Source organism: Chiloscyllium plagiosum, chromosome 16, assembly GCF_004010195.1.
Source record: "Chiloscyllium plagiosum isolate BGI_BamShark_2017 chromosome 16, ASM401019v2, whole genome shotgun sequence".
NCBI classification, from domain to species: domain Eukaryota; kingdom Metazoa; phylum Chordata; class Chondrichthyes; order Orectolobiformes; family Hemiscylliidae; genus Chiloscyllium; species Chiloscyllium plagiosum.
In genome coordinates, this window is record NC_057725.1 from 22918935 (window position 1) to 22942983 (window position 24049).

The following is a 24049-nucleotide window of genomic DNA, read 5'->3' on the forward strand; positions in this document are numbered from 1 at the left end:
CCCCCACTTCTGACCCTACTAAAACATTTAAATCCTGGAACCCGCAACTGCCAATCCTGTCCCTGTTCTAGCCATGTCTCCGTAATAGCCACAACATCGAAGTCCCAGGTACCAATCCACGCTGCAAGTTCACCTACCTTATTTCGTATACTTCTTGCATTGAAGTATACACACTTCAAGCCACTTTCCTGTTTACAGGCACCATGCTTTGAAATTGATGCCATGTTCCTAACCTCCCTACACTCCAGATCCTGCACCCTGAAGCTACAATCTGGGTTTCCATGCCCCTGCAGAGTTAGTTTAAACCTCCCCCAAGAGCACTAGCAAACCTCCCCCCAAGGATACTGGTGCCCCTCAGGTTCAGGTGTAGACCATCCTGTTTATAGAGGTCCCACCGTCCCCAGAAAGAACCCCAGTTATCCAAAAACCGGAATCCCTCCCTCCTGCACCATCCCTATTAGCAATGGACTTGCATCTCGACTTTGTACCTATTATTGTATAAATATTAATGTGCTTTATAATGAAAACTTCCATTAATAACTACAGACATTAAAATTATTCACTTCTACGGAAGGGTCACTCAGTCCGAAATGTTAACTCTTGATTTCTCTCTAAGTAGTGTTAAGGAGAATCCAAAGATTTTTGCAAATACATTAAGGACAAAAAGATAACTAGGGAGAGGATAGGGCCCCTCAAAGATCAACAAGGGAGCCTTTGTTGGAGCCGCAGGAGATGGGGGAGATACTAAATGAGTATTTACTGTGGAAAAGGACATGGAAGGTATTGAATGTGGGGAAATAGATGGTGACATCTTGAAAAATATCCATATTACAAAGGAAGATGCGCTGGATGTCTTGAAACGCATAAAAGTGGATATGTCCCCAGGACCTGATCAGGTATATCCTAGAACTCTGTGAGAAACTAGGGAAGTGCTTTCTGGGCCTCTTACTGAGATATCTGTTTCATCAAGGTCACAGGAGAGGTGCCAGAAGACTGGAGGTTGGTTAATGTGGTGCCACTATTTAAGAAAGGTGGTAAGGACAAGAAACTATAGACCAATGAGCCTGACATCGTTGGTGGGGAAGTTGTTTGAGGGAATCCTGAAGGACAGGATGTACATGTATTTGGAAAGGCAAGGATTGATTAGGGATAGTCAGCATGGCTTTGTGCGTGGGAAGTCATGTCTCACAAACCTGATTGAGGTTTTTGAAGAAGTCACAAAGAGGACTGATGAGGGCAGAACGGTAGACATAATCTATATGGACTTCATTAAGGCGTTTGACAAGGTTCCCCAGAGGAGACTGGTGAGTAAGGTTAGATCTCACAGAATACAGGGAGAACTCTCCATTTGAATACAGAACTGGCTCAAAGGTAGAAGACAGAGGGTGGTGGTGGAGGGTTGTTTTTCAGACTGGAAGCCTGTGACCAGTGGAGTGCTACAAGGATCGGTTCTGGGTCTACTACTTTTCGTCATTTCTATACATGATTTGGATGTGAGCATAAGAGGTGTAGTTAGTAAGTTTGTGGATGACACCAAAATTGGATGTGTAGTGGACAGCGAAGAAAATTACCTCAGATTACAACAGGATCTTGATCAGATGGGCCAATAGGCTGAGGAGTGGCAGATGGAGTTTATTTTAGATAAATGTGAGGTGCTGCATTTTGGGAAAACAAATCTTTAGCAGGTCTTACACACTTAATGGTAAGGTTCTAGGGAGTGTTGCTGAACAAAGAGACCTTGGAGTGCAGGTTCATACTTCGTTGAAAGTAGAGTCAGAGGTAGATAGGATAGTGAAGAAGGCGTTTGGTATGCTTTCCTTTATTTGTCAGAGTATTGAGTACAGGAGTTGGGAGATCATGTTGCGGCTGTACAGGACATTGGTTAGGTAAAAACAAGGACTGCAGATGCTGGAAACCAGAGTCTAGATTAGAGTTGTGCTGGAAAAGCATAGCAGGTCAGGCAGCAGCTGAGGAGCAGGAAAATCGACATTTCGGGCAAAAGCCCTTTGTCTTTTGCCCGAAACCTCGATTTTCCTGCTCCTTGGATGCTGCCTGACCTGCTGTGCTTTTCCAGCACCACTCTAATCAGGACATTGGTTAGGCCACTTTTGGAATATTGCGTGCAATTCTGGTCTACTTCCCATCAGAAGGATATTGTGAAACTTGAAAGGGTTCAGAAAAGGTTTACAAGGATGTTGCCAGGGTTGGAGGATTTGAGCTATAGGGAGAGGGTGAATAGGCAACAGCTGTTTTCCTTGGAGTGACGGAGGCTGAGGGGTGACCTTATAGAGGTTTATAAAATCATGTGTAGCATGGATAGGGTAAATAGACAAGGTCTTTACACTGGGGTGTGGGAGTCCAGAACTAGAGGACATAGGTTTAGGGTGAGAGGGGAAAGTTTTTATAATAAAAGAGACCTAAGGGGCAACATGTTCACACAGAGGGTTGTGCATATGTGGAATGGTCTGCCAGAGGAAGTGGTGGAGGCTAGTACAATTGCAACATTTAAAAGGCACCCGAATGGGCATATGAATAAGAAGGGTTTGGAGGGATATGGTCCGGGTGCTGGCAGGTAGGAGTAGTTTGGGTTAGGATATCTGGTCGGCATGGACGAGTTGGACCGAAGGGTCTGTTTCCGTGCTGTTCATCTCTATGCCAGATCTGCTGAGCTTTTCCAGCAATTTCTGTTTTTGTTTCTGATTTCAAGCATCCACAGTTATTTTCAGTTTTTATTAATATTGTTAAACTAATTTAGCAAGTTCAGTGTTGTGAAGAATAAGAGAAAATTTCTTGTTCCCAATTTGAGCCAGGTTTGGATAGTTTGATTTTGAAGCGGCTAGCCTCGAGGGAAGGATTTAAAATTGATATTATTTGACCTGTCTGTGCCTGTGAAGGCCTGGCTCAGACCTTTTTGGCCCTCATGATCCATTTAAGCCTGTCCCTGTGTACATTCTTATGATGTCCTTGCACTGTGTTGCTTATGCTTTGCTGAATGTAGAAGAGCAGTCACATTGATACATGCTATTTTTGAAAAGTTGCCATGTGAGGAGACGGTAAAACATTTTCAGGTGAATTTTACTGAAAATTGGCTTAATGTCATTTTTGCAGAGTTTCATGGAGGGTTTCATTCTGTGAGCCCTAGCAAGTTTTTCTTAAGTTACCTAAACAAACTTGCCTTGTTAACTTTGTAGCATGCTCCAATGCCGCCCGCTTGTTATATTCTTCCACTTGCTACAGGTGCAAGTACTATTCACTGTTAACTCCTCCTAGGATTTCTGGAGCTGGTACCATTTTTAAAGCCCATCTGTGTATGTGGTCAAGCAGCTGCGCTGAATAAGTTATTTGCCCCAGACCTGTCAGACACACAGTAATTGGTGTTCTGCTATGCTGATTGGGAACTTGTAGACATGCTGGATGGAGGGTGCATGTGGTTGCTGACCTTGGAACATACCCTGTGATATTAGTGACAGATAGACAGCGCGAGGAGCAAACAGTGTGCTGGAGTTGCACTGACCTCACCATGTGCTTCCTTTGTTTGTTCTTCTCCCTTTTAAAACTGCTGTTGTTTTGACTTTTTTTCCCAAAGTTCCAAAACAATGCAACAGCATATAAAACAGTAATTGCTGCTCCTGGAATTCGAGGAAATCACCTCCAACACCTGAACTACCTCAATAAAGGAGCAGCTGTTACAGCCAGAAATTTTTCCCGTCCTCCATCTTGGATTACCCAGAATCCTCTGTCCTATACCGTAAGAACTTATGAACGGTTGGGAAAATAGGAAACTGCATATTAATGTGGCATGCAACTATCTCTCTCACTGTTATATGATGCAAATATATCTCACTGCTTGTAAATGAGAATCTCATCTCACTTTTCCAACAGTTGCGTTGTAAACTAGGGTTCTGCTCTTGATGGCAGGAAGATACTCACTACTGATCTCTTGATTCTCCCAACTTTCTTATCAATACCCTGGTTCAGGATTGGGAGGTTCCATGCAACATATCTGTCTTTGAAAAAGGATGTGAAGAAGGGTCACGGGACTCTAAATGTTAACTCTGTTGTCGCTTCACACTCTGTCGCCAGACCTGCAGAGCTTCTTGAGCAATATCTGTTTTTAGATCCTCAGCATGCATAATTCTTTGTTTTGTTATGTGTGTCTTTCCCTTTTTGATCAACCTGGACTCAACTTTTGTGTATATCCCTTGATTTTGGATGTACGTTTGCTCGCTAAGCTGAAAGGTTCATTTCCACATGTTTCGTTACTCTACTAGGTAACATCTTCAGTAGGCCTCACGTGAAGCAATGTTGAAAATTCCTGCTTTCTATTTATATGTTTGGGTTTCTTTGGATTGGTGATGTCATTCCTGTGGTGATAAGAAATAACACACCACAGGAAATGACATCTCCAACCCAAAGAAACCCAAACATATAAATCGAAAGCAGGAATTTTCAGCATTGCTTCACATGAGGCCCACTGAAGATATTACCTAGTAGGGTAACGGAGTGTCTGGAAATGAACCTTTCAGCTCAGCGAGCAAACCTACATCCAAAACCTCAATCCGAGCTACAAATCTTCTAAAGACTCGCTAATCCCTTGATTTTTCAAATATATGTTTAGCTTCTCCAAGGTTCATTGTAAGCTGGAAACATACATGTCACTTAAGTTTAACTTGCTCTAAGACACAGTGTCCTAGTTAATATTTACCCATCAACCAACATTATTAAAATATATGAACTGATTAATAATTGTGGAATCTTGCAGTTTGAAACTTGACTGTCATGTTCCCTGCAGTGACTGTACAGTGCGATGGGTCGTAAATCTTGCTATAAAATGCAAGTTTGTTCTTTGTTTATAAATCCACAACCTCTGACTCGAAGGCCTAAGAAATTACTGAGCCAAGACTGAGACCTAACAAAATACGAATAGATTGCAATAAAAATTGATAACATATACAAAAACAAAAATGTTTCATTTTAAGTTAGATTATAAATTGGCAATTGAAGTTTTTGTTCCATGTAAATCTAATCCAGTGTTTAAAAACTGCCTGTTCATAACTTTTTTCCTACTAGAATAACTTAAAACATTTTGAACAGCATTCAGAACAGGAAATAGCAGGAGAGCAGACTTGCGTTAATGAAGCCTTAATGGTTAATGACAATAAGATTAAACAAGCAGGAATGCATAGCATGATAGAAGAAAAAATAAAAGACGAGTCCAGTGAGAGAGACGACATCAATCAAGAGATTAGCATTCACAGTGAAGATGGGATGATTAATACAGATAACATAGGTAGGTATATTTTAAACAAAAAGTTACATGAGGAATCTTCCAATTAATCCTGTTTGTACTTTTCTGAAAGCTGTATCTCATTTAGTATCAGCACAGCTTCTAACTTGGTCAAACTGTAATGTTTGGAATATTGCACAAAGAAGTTAGTTGTTTTTTCTGAATTAATATGCACTGTTGAAGTAACTCTAACTGACCCTGATTCTTAGAATTGAAACTGAAGACATCTGCCCTTGTACAGAACAGTTCAGTTTATTCTGAAATATTGGTGAGATTATTTTTATAGAAGAAAGTGAAGACTGCAGATGCTGGAGATCAGAGCTGAAAACGTGTTGCTGGAAAAGTGCAGCAGGTCAGGCAGCATCTCTCCTGCTCCTGACCTGCTGCGCTTTTCCAGCACCACATTTTCAGACATTATTTTTATATATTTCAGAGAATCTAGAATATATTTGTTACAAATTGAATACAGTTGAAAAGTGTTATAGAAAGGATGTTAACTTCAAAGCTTTTACTATTTTGCCAGCAGGTTCCCGGTGGTACTGATTCAAGCCATATCAGAACATATACTGTTATACACCATATATTTGGTAAAAGAACTAGTGATATAATAAGCTTTTTTTAAAAAATAATGCATTCCTATGATCTGTAATACACTGCCTAAAGGCATTAGAAACAGATTCAGTAATAACTTTTGAACAGTAATTGGATAAATGTATGAAAAGAAAAGGGACATTGGAGAAAAAGGAAGGAGAATGGGACTCATTGCACCTTCAAATGGCTGTTGTCTGTGTTGTTTCATGCAAATATTTCACATAATCTGCAATATGTTATCTAAGTACTGATTTACTGTTGTTAAATCAAACAAATTGCATTTTATTACTGCATTATGTTAGTGATGAAGTTGTTATTGCCTGTGGGTAATGTAATGTGCATATCTCCATGTACAGTGGAAATCAGTTGCACTGATCATTATTATTTAGTTTAACTGCAGTAAAGCCCAGAAAATGGCTAAAGGAAAGGGCTTCTAGTTGTTCAGTTGCAGGAACATCTTGAAGCAGTACTGGGCAGTTCAAGGAAATCATGTGTGAGTAGATTAGGGAGGATCATTCTAGAATTGGGAGCAACAGGATAAGGGGTTTGATGGGGAGGATATGATACCTAGTGACACTGGAGCTCTGGGACAGATATTCATGAGGGTTGGGACTACTGTGAAGATGTATTTTTAGTCTAGCAGGAGAGGGTCCAACTATGATATAATTACACATCTCCTTGGTGGCATAGAACTATTGAATGCAACAGCAGTACAAGTGTTCTGGCTCATTATCATTCCTCAATCAAAATCAATAAAAATCTGGAATTAGGCACAATGGTCACCTTGTATTATTCTGTGGTTTTGCTAAACAGATTACCTAGTCGTTATCACTTTTGTTGTTTAGAGAGCATGTTAAACACAAGTTGGGTGTTCCTTCACAAATTCTTAATTTGCTATAAAACCATGTTTGAGATAGTGAACGATGCAATATAATTACACAGCTCTGAATTTGGAATAAAGCATTGGATAAGCAATCACAAGATTTGACAGTATTGTGGTGGATATGGTACCATTTGGAGGGAGGTTGCTATATTTGAGTGTTCTGGGGGATGTGGGTGTAAAAGAAATGTGAGGAAAATTGATGGCTGTGAGAATGTTCCTGCCTGTTGGGAAAATGTGAAACACTGGCTATGGGAGAATGGGGATACTGCCCATGAAAGAACAGGAAAGCCGATTACTGACTGTAGGAAAGATGGGGACATTTAATTTTGAGAGACAGGCTGCTAGACTAGATGGGATTGAGGTGCATAAGGATGTGGTGTTAGCAATTCTGGAAAGTGTAAAAATAAATAAGTCCCCTAGGCCGATGGGATTTATCCTAGGATTCTCTGGGAAGCCAGGGAGGAATTGTCGAGCTTTTGGCTTTGATCTTTACGTCGTCATTGTCTACAGGAATAGTGCTAGAAGACTGGAGGATAGCAAATGTTGTTCCCTTGTTCAAGAAGGGAAGTAGAGACAATCCTGGTAATCATAGACCAGTGAGCCTTACTTCGGTTGTAGGTAAAGAGTTAGGGATAGTCAACTTGGTTTTGTGAAAGGTAGGTCATGCCTCACAAACCTTATTGAGTTCTTTGAGAAGGTGACCAAAGAGGTGGATGAGGGTAAAGTGGTTGATGTGGTTTATGTGGATTCCAATAAGGCATTTGATAAGGTTCCCCACAGTAAGCTTTGCACAAAATAGGGAGGCATGGGATTGAGGGTGATTTAGCGGTAGAAGGTGACCAAAGAGGTGGATGAGGGTAAAGTGGTTGATGTGGTTTATGTGGATTCCAATAAGGCATTTGATAAGTAAGCTTTGCACAAAATAGGGAGGCATGGGATTGAGGGTGATTTAGCGGTTTGGATCAGACATTGGTTACTTGAAAGAAAATGGAGGGTGGTGGTTGATGGGAAATATTCATCCTGGAGTTCAGTTACTAATGGGGTACCGCAAGGATCTGTTTTGGGTCCACTGTTGTTTGTCATTTTTATAAATGACCTGGATGAGGGCTTGGAAGGATGGATTAGTAAATTTGAGGTTGATGCTAAAGTCGGTAGAGTTGTGGATAGTGATGAAGGATGTTGTGGGTTACAGAGAGACGTAGATAAGCTGCAGAGCTAGACTGAGAGATGGCAAATGAAGTTTAATGCGGAAAAGTATTTGGTGATTCATCTTGGAAGGAGTAACAGGAACGCAGAGTACTGAGCTAATGGTAAGATTCTTGGTAGTATAGATGAGCAGAGAGATCTCGGTGTCCAAGTACATAGATCCTTGAAAGTTGCAACCCAGGTTGATAGGGTTGTTAAGAAGGCATACTCTGCTTTAGCTTTTGTTGGTAGAGGGATTGGGTTTCTGAATCATGCGATCATGCTGCAGCTGTACAAAACTCTGGTACGGCCACATTTGGAATATTGCGTACAGGTCTGGTCATCACATTATAGAAAGAATGTGAAAGCTGTGGAAAAGGTTCGGAAGAGATTTACTAGGATGTCATCTGCTATGGAGGGAAGGTCTTACAAGGAAAGGCTGAGGGACTTGAGGGTATTTCCATTAGAGAGAAGAAGGTTGAGAGGTGACTTAATTGAGATATATAAGCTAATTAGAGGGTTAGATAGGGTGGACAGCGAGAGCCTTTTTCCTCGGATGGAGATGGCCAATACGAGGGGACAGAGCTTTAAATTGAGGGGTAATAGATAATAGGACAGATGTCAGAGGTAGTTTCTTTACTCAGAGAGTAGTAGGGGTATGGAATGCACAGCCTGCAACAGTAGTAGACTCACCAACTTTAAGGGCATTTAAATGGTCATTGGATAGGCATATGGCTGAGAATGAACAGTGTTGGTTAGATGGGCTTCATATTGGTTCCATAGGTCAGCGCAACATCGAGGGCCAAAGGGCCTGTGCTGCGCTGTAATGTTCTATTTTCAGTTGCTGGCTGTGCAAGAATATTGGAGATTGCTGAGTGAGAATTGACAGACTGATGGTTTTGGGAAAAATAGGGAGATTGCTGACAGGGGCAGAGATTGGAGAGAATGGCAGGAAGGTGGGTGGAATTCCAGGCTGTGAAAGCTAGTATAATTGTCATTGTTAGCTGCAACATGATACCGCCATACACAATGGCAATTGGTGAAGCTGTCCACAAATGTGAGTGCATCATTTATATAATAGAGGCAAGTGAGATAGAATCCTCCTGCAGATGACTTGCTCATGTTTTCCCTGGAGTTTATAACAGTGAAGGTTGATTTGATTAAAATTTATAACATCCTTAATGGTCTTGAAAAAGTAAATGTGAAAAGGATGTTTTGTATTCTGAGTTCCGAACTAAGGGAGGGACACTTTTAAAATGAGGGTCATCCTTTTAGGACAGCGATGACGACAATCTTTTTTTCTCTGTGGATGATCTGATTTTGCAATGCTCATCCTTAGAGGGCGGTGGTATGTTTGACTGTTTTTAAATCAAAGGTCATCAGAATCTTTTTAGGCAATATTAATTGGGGAAATGGGGCATTTGAAACAAATAGATCAGCCATGATTTTGCTAAAAGGAGCTAGCTTGAAGGGCTGAATGGCCTACTTCTCTTAATTTGTATATTCATTAATGGCATATAGATTCATGGAACGTATGAAATTAAATTCTGCAGTTCTACATGATCCAGCCCCATCCTCAGGCAGACCAAGACCAAAACTCCCAAGGACAGAAGAATTAGAAACAGGAGAAGTCCCAGTAAGAACATGATTAATCTGACAGTGACAAAGAAGTCTGTCCATGATGCGTTGCTCATGACAGTCTAAAAATTCATCTCTAACTCTGCCTTGAATATATACAATAGCCCTGCCTATGACTATCTTCTCATGAAAGAATTCCACCGACTAATATCCTGTGAGAAATAGATTCCTAATTTCAGTATTAAGTAAAACACTGATTTTTAAAAACCGTGGCCCCTACTTCTAGACCATTACCCCATAAGGAGAAATATCCTTTCAGCATCCACCATATCATGTCCCCTCAGAACCTTCGTTTTAATAAGATCACTTTGCATTCTTTGAAATTCTAATGTGAATAAGTCTAAGCTACATAGCATTTCATCATAAACTAAATCTTTGATCCTAGGAATCTGTTGAGTGAGCTTGCTCTGCACCGCCTGTAATGGAGTTATATCCTTTCTCACAGATTGGGAGACCAATACTGTACTCAGTACTCCAGACGCAGTTAAAGCATGGTCCTACACAACTGTATTAGCAGTTCCCTACTTTTATATTTGGTTCTCTTGAAACAAATGCCATCTTTCCATTTGCTTTCCTAATCACTTGCTGCATCTGCATACAGAGTTTCTGTCACACGTGTACCAAGACATCCATAAAGCTCCGCAATGAAAAGCTCTGCAGTCTTTCTCTATTGAAATAGTATGCTGCTTTGCTGTTCTTCCTACCAAAATGGAAATTTTTCTCACAACCTGTCCTTTCTTTTTAAACTTAGCCGATCTAAATCCCTCGGTAGCCTGAACAATTTGTTTTCGTATTGTCTTAGTGTCATCAGCAAATTTATCTACCATACATTCAGTCCCTTCATCCAATTCTTTCACGTAGATTGTAAATAATTGAGTACTCTGCCTCTGACATCCTACTAGTTATAGCTTGCCAACTTTAAAATAATCATTTTATCTGTTTTCTGAAGCTAATCAATCCTTGATCATCATCCCTTACACCATGAGTTCTTATTTTGTCTAACAACCCTATATGGCACCTAATTGAATGTTATGTAGAAATCCAAGTACCAAATGCTTACAGGTTCTTCTTTATCCACCTTGTTACTTTCCTCAGCAAACTTTAATAAACTAACAAAACAAGAGGCCACCCCATCTTATTTTTGTTCCCCACATTCAACATATACTGAGGGTAGCTGGATGCTAAAATTGATAGTCCTCTACTATATGTGAATGGATAGTATCGAGCTTATTAAAATGTTATCCTGCCCATGCCAGAACATGTTCAGTGCGAGCAGGTGGGTGGAAGTGGGCAACCCATTTTAATTTTACAAGGTTCTAGAGGTCAGAAAAAGAAGAGCATTAACCCCCAACCTTCTCCTCATACAGACTTTAAGACTGACACTTCTGGCCCCCTAACGCACACCTAACATCACCAAATCCTTCCTACCCAATGTCCCTTACCTACCTGAGTTTGGGGTTCTGTTGGACTTTCATCCTGGTATTGGTTATAACCCGAGTAGGACTTGGGACTACTGACCTCTGGCTCTACTGTTCCAATTGGAGTTGCCACCCTGTCAGATTGGCTGGAATCTCCAGCAGGTGTTGCATCCGCCCACTGAAGTGTGAAAAGCCACTAAAGTAGACCACTACAGTATGTTATGGCTTGCGGGGCAAGCTTGTTGTAAGGTTTTTGGCTAACTGCTGACTTTTCTTCCAATTGTGGGGTATCAAGCCATTTTAGATTTCTGTCTATACTTTTCTTTCTCAAAACCATATTGATGGTGCCTGTTTATATTATGATTTTCTAAGTATCCTGCTTTAATTCCTTAATAGTGGATTCTAATACTTTCCAATGACAGATGTTAGGCAGCCTGGCCTATTGTTACATCCTTCTTGCCTCTCACCTTTCTTGAATAATGGTGTTACATTTGCAAATTTCCAATTCATTGGATCCTTTCCCAAATCTAGGCAATTTTGGAAAATCACAACTAATGCGTTTTCTATCTCTGCAACCACTTATTTTAAGAACTAGGGTATGGCAGTCAGAGGCTTTACTAGTCTTTAGTTCTAATAGTTTCTGTAGTCCTTTCTTCCTAGCGATTGTGATAGACACAAATACCTATTTAATATTTTCTTGTCTTCAATTGTATGTTTCCTGGTCTCACCCTCTCAGGGACTAATACACATCAGTTTCTTATTTCCTTTTTAAATACTTATAGAAACTCATATTGTCTAACTTATATCCAGCTTGCTTTCTCTCATTTTTAATTTCTTTCTTTTTCTGAATCATTCTTTGGTTTCTAAGATCTAACCAATCTCTGACCTTTCACTAACATTCACAGTATTGAATTGTATGTTCTTTCAATTTCATGATGTCTTTAATTCACCACATAATTGCTGATGGTCTGCAATGTCTCTTCAAATATCTGCTACTGCTTCTCTTCTGTCATACCTTTCAAACTGTCTTCCCAATTGGCAGTAATTATCTCTGTCTTCCAACACTAGTAATTGTCTTTACTAAGGTTTATTTCAGACTAAAACTTAGACCCATACATCTCCCCCACAAACTAAACGTGAAACTCTGAAAGTCAAAGACGAGATACAAACCAAGAGCTCATTTCTTATGCCTCACAAAAGACTGTTTGTTAACTGTAACTGGCTCATCACCACATTTGCAGCAATTAGCTAAATATCACATTTAAATCATTGACTCTCCCAACGCTGAACAGTTGCACACAATATATTGACTACCAAGGAAGTCCTGCAAAATGTATAATTCTGTACATAACGTGTGACCAATATTCAGTGGCTTTCTGTTGAAAGTTTCAACATTTATATAAAACTTCTAATGGGTTTTTTAAAAATAAATTTCTATTAGGCAAAAAAGAAATTTAGTACATCAAGCAAAGAAACAGGTTAAGAGCAACATACAGCGACCAGGATATCTATACAGTTTTGGGGTTCGGAGTAGTGAGGAAATGGAAATGTTTATGAAAACATTGAGAAACAGACTATAGTTTATAATGATTGCTCTTATTTGTTGCAATGCTATGGGACATTAATATATAATAATGCATTGTGTGCTATATGGGTGGCTGTTATAAAATAATGTACTCACTGACTTACCTGAATCAAAGTCATTTGAGATCCACTAATTTAAACATCACTACTTAAACCTGCCTGGAATAAATAGAGAAACTTAAGGAATTGAAATGTGTTCTTTCAAGGTTAATCTTGTATTTTATCATTACAGTTACAAACAGTAATATATGGTCACCAGATACTGTCAACTCAGCTGCAAAAATGCCAGAAAAAGCAACCGATAATGGAGCTGTGTTTGTGAATGAAAGACAGTACACCATTGTATCAACTCTGACCATTAATGCTGGTGAGCCCAATGACACCCGACAGGGTGAAACAGGAAACACTTGCAATGAAGCTGAGTTTGCGAGTGCAAAAATCAATTTGCAGTGCACTTCTGTCTGTTTGGCAGAAGTCCCAACGAAAGGAGGAAAGAAGCTCCCAGACAGTGCTGATGCATTAGGTGTCTGCAGTGTAGATATCGGTCAGCAGACAGACTCCATTACACACAAAGTTGATGGAGGCAGAACTGAAGCAGTTTATGATATGAACGATAAGATGAAAACTACACAATGTGACAAAGGTGTCTTTATAAATGAATCACCGAGGACTGAAGCCAAAGCAGCTGCTTGCTCCACTGAGATTATAACGAAGGAAGGTGATGCAAATAAAGTACGAGACGATACAATACAATCTCAGCAAAGTAGTTTTGACCTTGTATCCCACCCAGTACTTGATGAAACTAAAAATGAGCAGAAATCCAGTTTACAAAAGCAGCATGAACATAGCCAAGCAAATATTCTGATTGGAGAAAACTGTGCAAACGACAACATCGTTGAACTTTGTCAATTCCATAAACCCTGCAGTAAATCAGATGTCAGTCCCATAAAACTGCCCACTGACCACTGCATTCCATCAATTGCATCCTGTAAAATTAACAGTAGTGTTGATGTTGACAGTAAACCCCAGTCAGACATTTCAGTTAAAATAGGGAATCTTGGGTCTAACAACCATGAGGAAGATATTATCAAGGAAATCAGTAGTAATGCACAAAACAATCTTGTTAGTACTGATGATCAGCAGAAAGAACCGCATAATCTGGAAACTATGATTTCTGACAGTGAAGCAAATCAAGATATTCAGGTAATGGTGTCCAATGCTGAAGCTTTGGGAAACCAGAAACAATTGCTAGGTAACTTCACACAAAGTGATGACTGTTTAATTATGACAAGTATCCATTCACCAAACTTCATATGTAATACTGACCATAGTATGGTTTTAGCCCCAATCTCCCAAAGTACAGAGGAAACTAATGGCAGTGCAAATGGTTTTGAATCCACTGCGGAAAGTCAGCAAACAGCAGCTACTAAAATGGATTTGCATGCTGAAGTACTAGAATCAAGAGCTACTTCCAAGCTAACAGAAAATAAATTAAAGCCCAGCTTTATAAATGCTTCAATTAACCTGGTTGCAACCATTGCTTTAGATCACAAGAATAAAACATCAACCTCTGACATAAAGTGCCCAAGCACCAAGGCACCAAGTCAAAGTGGCTGGAAACTTTGTGAACTGCCTTTTTTAGATTCTGGGGAAGAAAAGGATATGTTGAATAAAGCCGCAACATCACTCTCAGTTTCATTACTGAGAGACAAATTGGAGGATCCTGATGTAAGCAGAAGAATCCCTTCAGCATTTACTTTTCCAAAACAAATCGGTGAAATAAGTTTGAGAAATTCTAGTGCAACAGGTAATATCTTCTTTTGGCACATTCAGTGGTAAAAATGAATGATGAATGGGGTATGATAGCATAGCAGTAATATTACTAGACTAGTAATCCAGATGCAAGAGAACTGTGGGATTCTTTTCCTTCAGTTTTCTGCCCAAAGGCAAATCCAACCCAAAGCACTACAACCTCCACCAAGGAGACAGACTCTGAATTTAGCTCAGCTTGAAGGCAATCAAAATCCCATGTTGTTGGAATCAACCTAATTTATAGTGAGTGTCCAGCCAATAGGATCCATGCTGTGGTTGCATGTGTTTGTCCAGATCTAGCTGCAATTCATAGAGGCTCCAATTTTCTTTCCAACACTGGAGAATTTTTATTTGAATTAAATAACTTCATGTCTCTATTACTGTTTTATCAGACTTTTGGAAAAACAGAACATAGAAGAGCATAGCACAGCAACAGGCCCTCATGTCTGTGCTGTTGTCACTCTAAACTAAACCCATCTGCCTGCACATGGTCTGTATCCGTTTATTCCCTGCCAGTTCATGTGTCTGTCTAAATGCATTTTAAACTTTGCTAATGTATCTGCTTCTTCCACTTTATAAACAGAAACAAAAATTGCTGGAAAAGCTCTGCAGATCTGACTGCATCTGTGGAGAGAAATCAAGAATTAATGTTTTGAGGCAAGTGACCGTTCCTCAGAACGTGTAATTGTACCACTGCCCAAACAATGCAGTCCAGGTGCCTACCATTCTCTGTGTAAAAACACGTTCCTTACACATCTCCCTTAAACATTTTTGCTCTCACCTAAAACTTGAGTATTTCACCCCAGGAAAAAGACTGATTATCCAGCCTATCTATGCTTCTCATAATTTTGTATACTTCTATCAGGTTGCCCTCAGTCTCTGACACTCCAGCGAAAGCCATCCAAGTTTGTTCAATCTCTCCTTATAGTTAATACACTCCAATCGAGGGAACCTCCTGTATATGTCTTTTGCATCTCTTCAAAGCCTCTGCATCTTTTCTATATTGTGGAAACCAGAACCGCACACAGCACTCCAAAAATGTGGCCTAACTAAAGTCTTATATTGCTTTACCATGACTTGCCATTTTTTATGTACACTCAGTACCCCAGCCGATGAAGGCACGCATGCCTTGTATCTTCTTTACAACAAAATCCTGCCTTCCCATTGAGCATACCCTCCAATGTGTTGTGTGGCACTACCACTGTGCTAAACAGGATAGATTTGAACCCATTGAGCAACTCAAGATTATGTATCATAGAGGCAGTATGGGCCATCAACAGAATTGTACCCCAGCACAACCTGCAACTTCATGGTCTGGTATATCCCCACTCAATCATTGCCATCAAGCCAGGGTATCAACCTTGGGTCAATGGAGAGTGCAAGAGGCATACCAGGCATACCTAAAAATAAGCTGTCAATGTGGTGAGGCTAGCAAACAGAAAGCATGCCAAACAGCATAAGCAGCAAGTGATAGAGCTAAGTCATCGCACAACCATTGGATTTGTCCTGCCACGTCCAGTTGTGAATGGAGCTGGACAATTAAACAACTTACTGGAGGAGGAGACTCCACAAATGTCCCCATCCTCAATGTTGGAAGAGCTCAACACATTAGGGCAAAAAATCAGGCTGAAGCATTTGCAGCAATCTGCAAAATGCCAAATGGGTGATCCATCGTGGCCTCCTCCAGTGGTCCAGCATCACAGATGCCAATCTTCTGCCAATTAATTTCACTCCACATAATTTCAAGAAATGTTTGGAGACACTGGATTGTGCAAAGGCTATGAATCCTGACAATATTCCAACAATAGCACTGAGGACTGTGCTCCAGAACATGTCATTTCCCTAGCCTAGTTCTTCCATTTACAAAATCCCTTGACATTACCATCACTGAATCCCTCATTATTAACATTCTGAGGGTCACTATTGACCAGAACGTCAAATGGACTTACCATATAAATACAGCGGCAACAGGAGCAGGTTAGAGGCTAGGAATACTTCTGTGAGTAACTGACCTCCTGACTCTCCAAAACCTGTTCATCATCTGCAAAGCTTAACTCAGGTGTGATAATGGAATAGTTCCCACTTGCCTGGATGGGTGCATCTTCAACAACACTCAAGCTTGACACCATCCAGGACAAAGCAGCCTGACTGATTGGTATCACATTCACATTGAGTCATAGAGATGCATGACACGGAAGCAGACCCCTCTGTCCAACTCATCCATGCCGACCAGATATCCTAACCTAATCTAGTCTCATTTTCCAGCACTTGGCCCATGTACCTTTAAACCCTTCCTATTCATATACCCATCCAGATGCCTTTTAAATGTTGTAATTGTACCAGCCTCCACCACTTCCTCTGGCAGCTCATTCCATACATGCACCACCCTCTGTGTGAAAAGGTTGCTCCTTCGATCTCTTCTTAAATTCTCCCCTCTCACTAAACCTATGCCCTCTAGTTCCATACTCCCCCACCCCAGGGAAAAGACCTTGTCTATTTACCCAATCCATGCCCTTTATGATTTTATAAACCGCTATAAGGTCCCCTTCTCAGCCTCTGATGGTCCAGGGTAAACAGCCTAGCCTCTTCAGCCTCTCCCTATAGCTTAAATCCTACAATCCTGGCAACATCCTTCTAAATTTTTTCTGAACCCTTTCAAGTTTCACAACATGCTTCGGATAGAAGTGAGACCAGAATTGATCACAATATACCGAAAGAGGCCTAACCAATGACTTGTACAGCAGTAACATGACTTCCCAACTCTTACACTCTATTGCTCTGACCAATAAAGGAAGGCATACCAAACATTGCTTTCACTATCCTATCTACCTGCGACTCCACTTTCAAGGAACTATGAACCTGTGCTCCAAGGTTTTTTTTTGTTCAACAGCACTCCCCAGGACCTTACCATTAAGTGTATATGCCCTGCTCTGATTTGCAAACATCCACTCCCTCCATCACACACTCAGTAGCAGCAGTGTGTACTATCTGCAAGATCCACTGCAGAAGTTCACCAAAGATCCTCAGACCACACCTTCCAAACTCATGACCACTTCCACCGAGAAGGATAAGGGCATCAGATACATGGGAACACTACCATATGCAAATTCCATGCCAAGCCACTTAGCATCCTGACTTGGAAATATATCATCATTCCTTGACTTGCTGGATCAAAATCCTAGAATTCCCTCCCTGAGGGTATTGTAGGTTAATCCATAGCAGGGAGACTATAGAGTTTCAAGAATGCAGCTCAACACCACCTTCTCAGGATCAATTAGGGACATGCAATTACTGCTGGCCATCCCACAAGTGAACAAAAAAGTGCTTCTGAATCTAGACTACCCAGGGCAAAGCCATGGTAAATCAGGTCACAAATACACATGTATATGTAGAAAAACAGTGATTGAATCTTAAGGTTAAAATAAATTACAAAACTGTTGCATTTCACTCTTAAGATTTTATGATAATGGTCTGATTCCTTTTAATAGATTTTTGGCTTGTAATTCACCCCAATTATTCTAGTATCCTCTGTAGAACTTTTGAAGTAAGCATCCAATTCCAAATACACGCGTCTTTCTCCCAGCCTGGCTTATTCACAAAGACCCAAGATGTATTGGTCACATGGGATTTTCCATCACAAACCAATCAAAGGTGAATTACAGTCTCTGAAGATTAATTTATCAAAGCCTATGAGATTAAGTGCAGGCACGGACATGAACTCTATGAGTATATTTTTCTTTACCTCTGACAGGAAACCATCCGTGCTAGAAATAGCTGAAATACTTCTTCGGAGACAAAAAACAGGAGAATGCAGAATTTTAATTTAAAAATTAGTATTTGTCCTTTCCTAGTAATTGCCATTAGTCAAGTATACCAAAGGAAACATATCGTTTGAAATATGCCTTCAAAACGTTTTACTGTTCTCCATGGCACAATAAGATCAAAGCCTTTATTAGAGTAGGAAATTGTCCAGCGAATGGATGAACGGTGAAATATCTGTGATTAAATTTGAATAATTCTCAAGGTCAGATAGGAAACTAGCAGTTCAATGACTTCAAAATTAGCATCTGGGGATTTTCAAAGTTTAGCACATTGAGTGTATTTGTAACCATTTCCTCTCTCTCACTCAGATTCTCCCAGTACTAAAAGGCTAAATGACACTTTTAATACCTCCAGTATTCCTCTTTACCCCAAGAGAAATTCTGGTGAGTGGAATACAACAGCACAGACATTTTCTGATTTTTCACAGCCTGCAGATCAGGTAAGTGGATTTTAAAACATTGTTCCAAATCTTTGGTGAGATAATTTGAGAAGAATGTACCATTTCATATGCAAACATGCAATTATGACAGATGGATTTCAAAAAATATAGGGAAGCACATTGGCACTATATTTTACAAATGAAGTTGATCTAGACAGAAATAGAACATAGGGAGAAAATATGCATACTGTACACACCAAAGGCAGAAAGGGAGGAAATGGTATGCAGTCTATCCTGTACAAAGTATTAATTGCCAAGGAAAGTATAATTTTAAAAGATGTTTAAAAATCCAAGATAATACCTCTCAAAGTGGCATAGCAAGAGAGCATAGTTTCAATATACTGTAACAATATATAATGAAGAATTAATTTCATGAAATATTCATCCATTACATTTCAAATTTCAAATTTATTAAAAAAAAGTACTTGTTTCCAGCTGATTGGGCAAACCTAAGGCAACTTGACATAGATGTTAACTAGGCCTAATGCTTTAAAAGAATGAGCCAATGATATTGGGCTTCTTACAAATGCAATAAAGCATTGTAATCTTCCAACATAAAACAGTGCATGCTTGAACTTAATTATGAGCAACACAATGGGAAATCCATTTTACGAGAACAATTGAATACCCGACTGCAAAATAGATCAAGAATCACATCATATAACTGTTTTAACAACTCTTGAAGCAAGCCCTGAAAAACCTGGCTCCTTGTGAGGCGTATCCTATTAGATCTAGCTATGCCACTAACATGTCTTAGAGCCATGCTAAGCATAACAAATGATTGAGAGTTCTAAAATCTCAGGAAAGATCATCTACAGATACCTGTTTAACTGTTCACAGCATTTCTATGACAAATGACTCTTGATTAAATCATCAACCTTTGAACTTTGGCAATTTGTTAATGAAGCTTCAGATTAGTGGACATTGAAGCAAAGGTCTGTGCTAATGACATGGAGAAATTTTAAATAGTGAACCTATTATTAGTCATTCATTGTGATATTGAGGTGATTGTGAAGGAATGGTCAAGATCTCAGTTATTTTTAAGCTTACAAATCCAGACTACAACTTGTGGTAAAGGAGTTGTGTCATGTGCATATTTAGGATATAGTAATCTTACTTTCTATTCCTAGTGTTTGCTGTTTTGCAACAATGGTTATGTCACAAAAGTACTTAATTGGCTATGGATTATCCTGAGGTGTAAAAGATGTTATACAAATTATTTATTTTATTTTAGAAATTGGAAAAAGACTAGAGATTGAATCATCTTAGAAATCAGCTAAATGTAATTCTTGGTATTTTCTTGTGGTATCTTTCAAACTTGTCTCATTAACTTTGTATCACACCCCGTGGCACTCTGCTTGTCATATTCTCCCACTTGCTGCAGGAGACATACGGGCCAATGGCAGGACTTTAAAGCCCAGTTGGGCACCCAATGACAGTACCCAGCCACCTTGCAGTTTGTTTTACTTGCCTAAGGCATGTTGGACGGAGAGTAATTGACATCCTGCTTTACCGACAGAGACTTAGGTTGCCTGCAGTCACTCTTCATGGAGCATGCACTCAGATGTTAGTGATTGATGTATGGCTGGAAGAACAAGCAGCAAACAGTAGTTGAACTGACTTTCATGTTGGAACTTGTAACTCTATTTTCTATCATGTGTGAGAATAGAAAACAGCATATTAATTTGGTGATATGATGCCATAATGAGGATGCAAACAGGCCTTTCAGTGCTCACAAGCAAGAATTTCATTTCACTGTTTTACACGAGATTAGAAAATGGGATTTTTTTTTTACTCGGGCAAGAAGCTGCTGACTGCAGACTTCGCGTGATTCTGCCAACTTTTTGTATAACCATATTAGATGTGATCTTGTTTAATGTACATTATCAGCTTTCAAACATCATTCTAAGGATAAGGGATTGCAAAAGATTGCATTTATAAATGAAATAGATGCTCCAAGGAATTGTCATCGAGGTACAGGTGCAGTCGCATCAGGACATTTGATATTAGTATGGTGAAGATCAAAATGACTAAAGATGCCTCCCTCTTTAATGATGAAAACTGTAACAAGCATAATTTTTGGGCAAGTTGATTATTTACTGGGGAAAAAAAAGCAACACTTTTATAGTCTCTAAAAGACAAATGGTAGATACTTGTAATTTCTGTGCAAGGTTGTGCACTTTGGAAAAAAGAATACAAGCATGGACTACTTTCTAAACGGTGAGAAAATTCGTAAAGCCAAAGTACAGAGGGATCTGGGAGTGCTAGTTGAGGATTCTCTAAAGGTAAACATGCACGTTGAGTCCGTGATTAAGAAAGTGAATGCAATGTTGTCATTTATCTCAAGAGGGTTGGAATATAAAAGCACCGTTGTGCTACTGAGACTTTACAAAGCTCTGGTTAGGCCCTATTTGGAGTACTGTGTCCAGTTTTGGTCCCCACACCTCAGGAAGGACATACTGGCACTGGAGCGTGTCCAGCGGAGATTCACAAGGATGATAGGTCTAACATATGAGGAACGGCTGAGGATCCTGGGATTGTATTCATTGGAGTTTAGAAGATTAAGGGGAGATCTAATAGAAACTTACAAGATAATACATGGCTTGGAGAGGGTGGATGCTAGGAAATTGTTTCCGTTAGGCGAGGAGACTAGGACTCGTGGACACAGCCTTAGAATTAGAGGGGGTAAATTCAGAACAGAAATGCGAAGATATTTCTTCAGCCAGAGTGGTGGACCTGTGGAATTCATTGCCGCAGAGTGCAGTGGAGGCTGGGACGCTAAATGTCTTCAAATTCTTGATGTCACAAGGAATTAAGGGCTACGGGGAGAATGCGGATAAGTGGAGTTGAAATGCCCATCAGCCATGATTGAATGGCGGAGTGGACTCGATGGGCCGAATGGCCTTACTTCCGCTCCTATGTCTTATGGTCTAAGGTTCACCAAGTTCCTTAAACAGCACCTTTCCTAATCACTACCATTTAAAAGGACAAGACAGCAGTTACATGTGAACTTCAATATCTGCAGATTCCTATCCAAGCCACTCATTGTTTTCATTTGATTGCTGGGTTAGAATCCTGTAACTCGCTCCCCAGCAGCATTGTGGGTGTACCTACACCAAATGGACTGCAAGAAGACATCACCTTCTCAATGGCATTTAGGGATGTAGTAAATGCTGGCTGAGCCAGCAAGGCTCATATCCCATGAGTGAATGAAATAAATTCCACAATATGGGCGGCTAGGACTGCTACCTCACAGCAACAGAGACCTGGGTTTGATTCCGGGCAACTGTGTGGAGTTTGCACACCTGTGTTTGCATGGGTTTTCTCCTGCAGTCCAAAGATGTGCAGATTATGTGAATTGGCTATGCTAAAATGCCCATAGTGTTCAGTTATGTGTGGATTAGGTGCATTAGTCAGGGGTAAATGTACAGTAATAAGGTAGGGGAATGAGTCCGGGTTGGTTACTCTTTGGAGGATCAGTGTGGACTTGTTGGGCCAAATGGCCTGTTTCCACACTGCAGGGGTTCTATAGTGTATATCCATCAATTCATTAATTACATGGGACTTTGTTTGGTATGATTTAAGATGAATTCTGAGGATAATCACATTATAGTCATTTATTTCCAGATTCCATGTGTATTTTTTATGTTTGACTAATTTTTCTTGTTATAATGTGATCCTTGCATGCACAACTCTGACAAGTTGCATCAGATTCATCATGTCCCCACTAATTCAATAACAGTAACATTTTGAAAGCAGAACAGTTTGAAAGATTAGTTTGCAATTTAATGTATCATTTGTATATTATTATAATGAACACTTAAAAAATCCAGAACAAAAAAAATCCCTGACCAGATATAATGTAGAATACATAAAATATTTATCCAAAATGTAATAAGATATACTGTACACTTGTGTATACTTTATTGTATTGATGCTACAGTGTTGATTTTAAATATTTGCATGTTTAACCTTCTATCCCCCTCTGAATTCTCATTGTGTTCATATATGTGGGTAAGATACTTCAACATTAATCCTCCCCCCCAACCCTTTCTAGTTTCCCTTTTTATCCTCACATACAATGAAATGTACATCCAGTAATGGGTAGTTTTATAGTTAGTATTGCATTTCTTTTGTGGAGTCTGCAGTGAGTTTTTCTATTCACAATGTCCTGCACTGTTTATTTATTATTCTCCATTATCATCAGAGAGTTCTTATTATTTCCTTTTAAATCTGCATTGGCCATTTTGCCTCTCTATGGAAGTGCCTCCTCCACTTTCATAAAAATTCTGAATGTTTTACTGTCTGTGTATAATTCAGGCCATCAGAGACTGCATGCTTTATTTAATTCACTTCCGTTGTAATTCTATCATCGACCTTACCTAGGTTAAAATAATAAAATAAGATCTTCCTACAAAACCTGTTACAAAAATGTAACTCTAATCTCAATTTGAGCATTAGCGTTCTTCGGTTCAAGCCTGTGTCGGCTCTCTGAAAGAACAATTCTGTTAGGTTCACATTGCCCTGCAAAATCTTACTTCTCCGGTAAAAATGCAATTCCCTTTTGTAAGATTCTATTTAATCTGGTTTCACCATTGCTTCAAGTAATACATTTTAACTTAAAACAGTTTGGTAAAAAATGCAGGTGGAGATGTCTTATCAATGAGTTTGAATCCTTGTCTGGTTGCCAACCCTCCTGACTGTGCAGGTTTCTTCCCTGAATCTGTAGTTTTCTTTTCACATTCTTCACTAGTCAGCTGCTTTCCCACTAAATCTTTAAAGCAGAAATGCAACATTTCCATCCTCCCACATTTTTAACTTAGGTATAATTTACCAAATAATTCAAAATCATTTTTCTCATATACTGAGTACAATGGCACACAATCTTACACTAAACAGAATACAGAATTCGCTTCACAACAATGGACCTCGTAAATTCTTACATTTTAAATGCATTCTTAGGATGAGTAACCAAAAGCTGAAAGCAGTGGTGAGCTACCCTGAACAATCACAGTCCTTGCAGTAGTGTTGCCACATTGCTGTTAGGTTGGAGATCCAGGAGCTTGATCCTTTACTGATAAAGGAATTGTTATACATGTTAAATCTTATTGGTGTGTGACCTGGAGGCAAACCAGATGTGATGGTACTGCTGTGAACTGTAGCTCTTTGTCTTTCTAGTTAGTGGAAGTTATGGATTTAAGAATTGCTTCAGTACATTCTATAGTAACCATGGTCTGCTAATGGTGGATTGCTTCATTGACATACTGCTGAGATGAGCATGGTTAAAACTTATATTGTAATGTTGGAAACTCAGCATACTTCATTAAACACTATTCTTCTAATTTCTCATGCTTCTAAACCACAAAAAAATTTTGGCTGATTCCCTGACC

General features: G+C 39.6%; 1 protein-coding gene across 1 annotated transcript in view; it reads left to right on the top strand.

The window, feature by feature from the left end:
• The window catches only part of LOC122558080 (coiled-coil domain-containing protein 73-like), a 132383-nt gene that overhangs the window by 105661 nt on the left and 2673 nt on the right, over positions 1–24049 (top strand). The window contains exons 15-17 of the mRNA XM_043706399.1: positions 5071–5290; positions 12819–14393; positions 18529–18659. Coding sequence (XP_043562334.1) covers positions 5071–5290; positions 12819–14393; positions 18529–18659 — 1926 coding nt within the window. The remainder of the gene's footprint in view (positions 1–5070; positions 5291–12818; positions 14394–18528; positions 18660–24049) is intronic.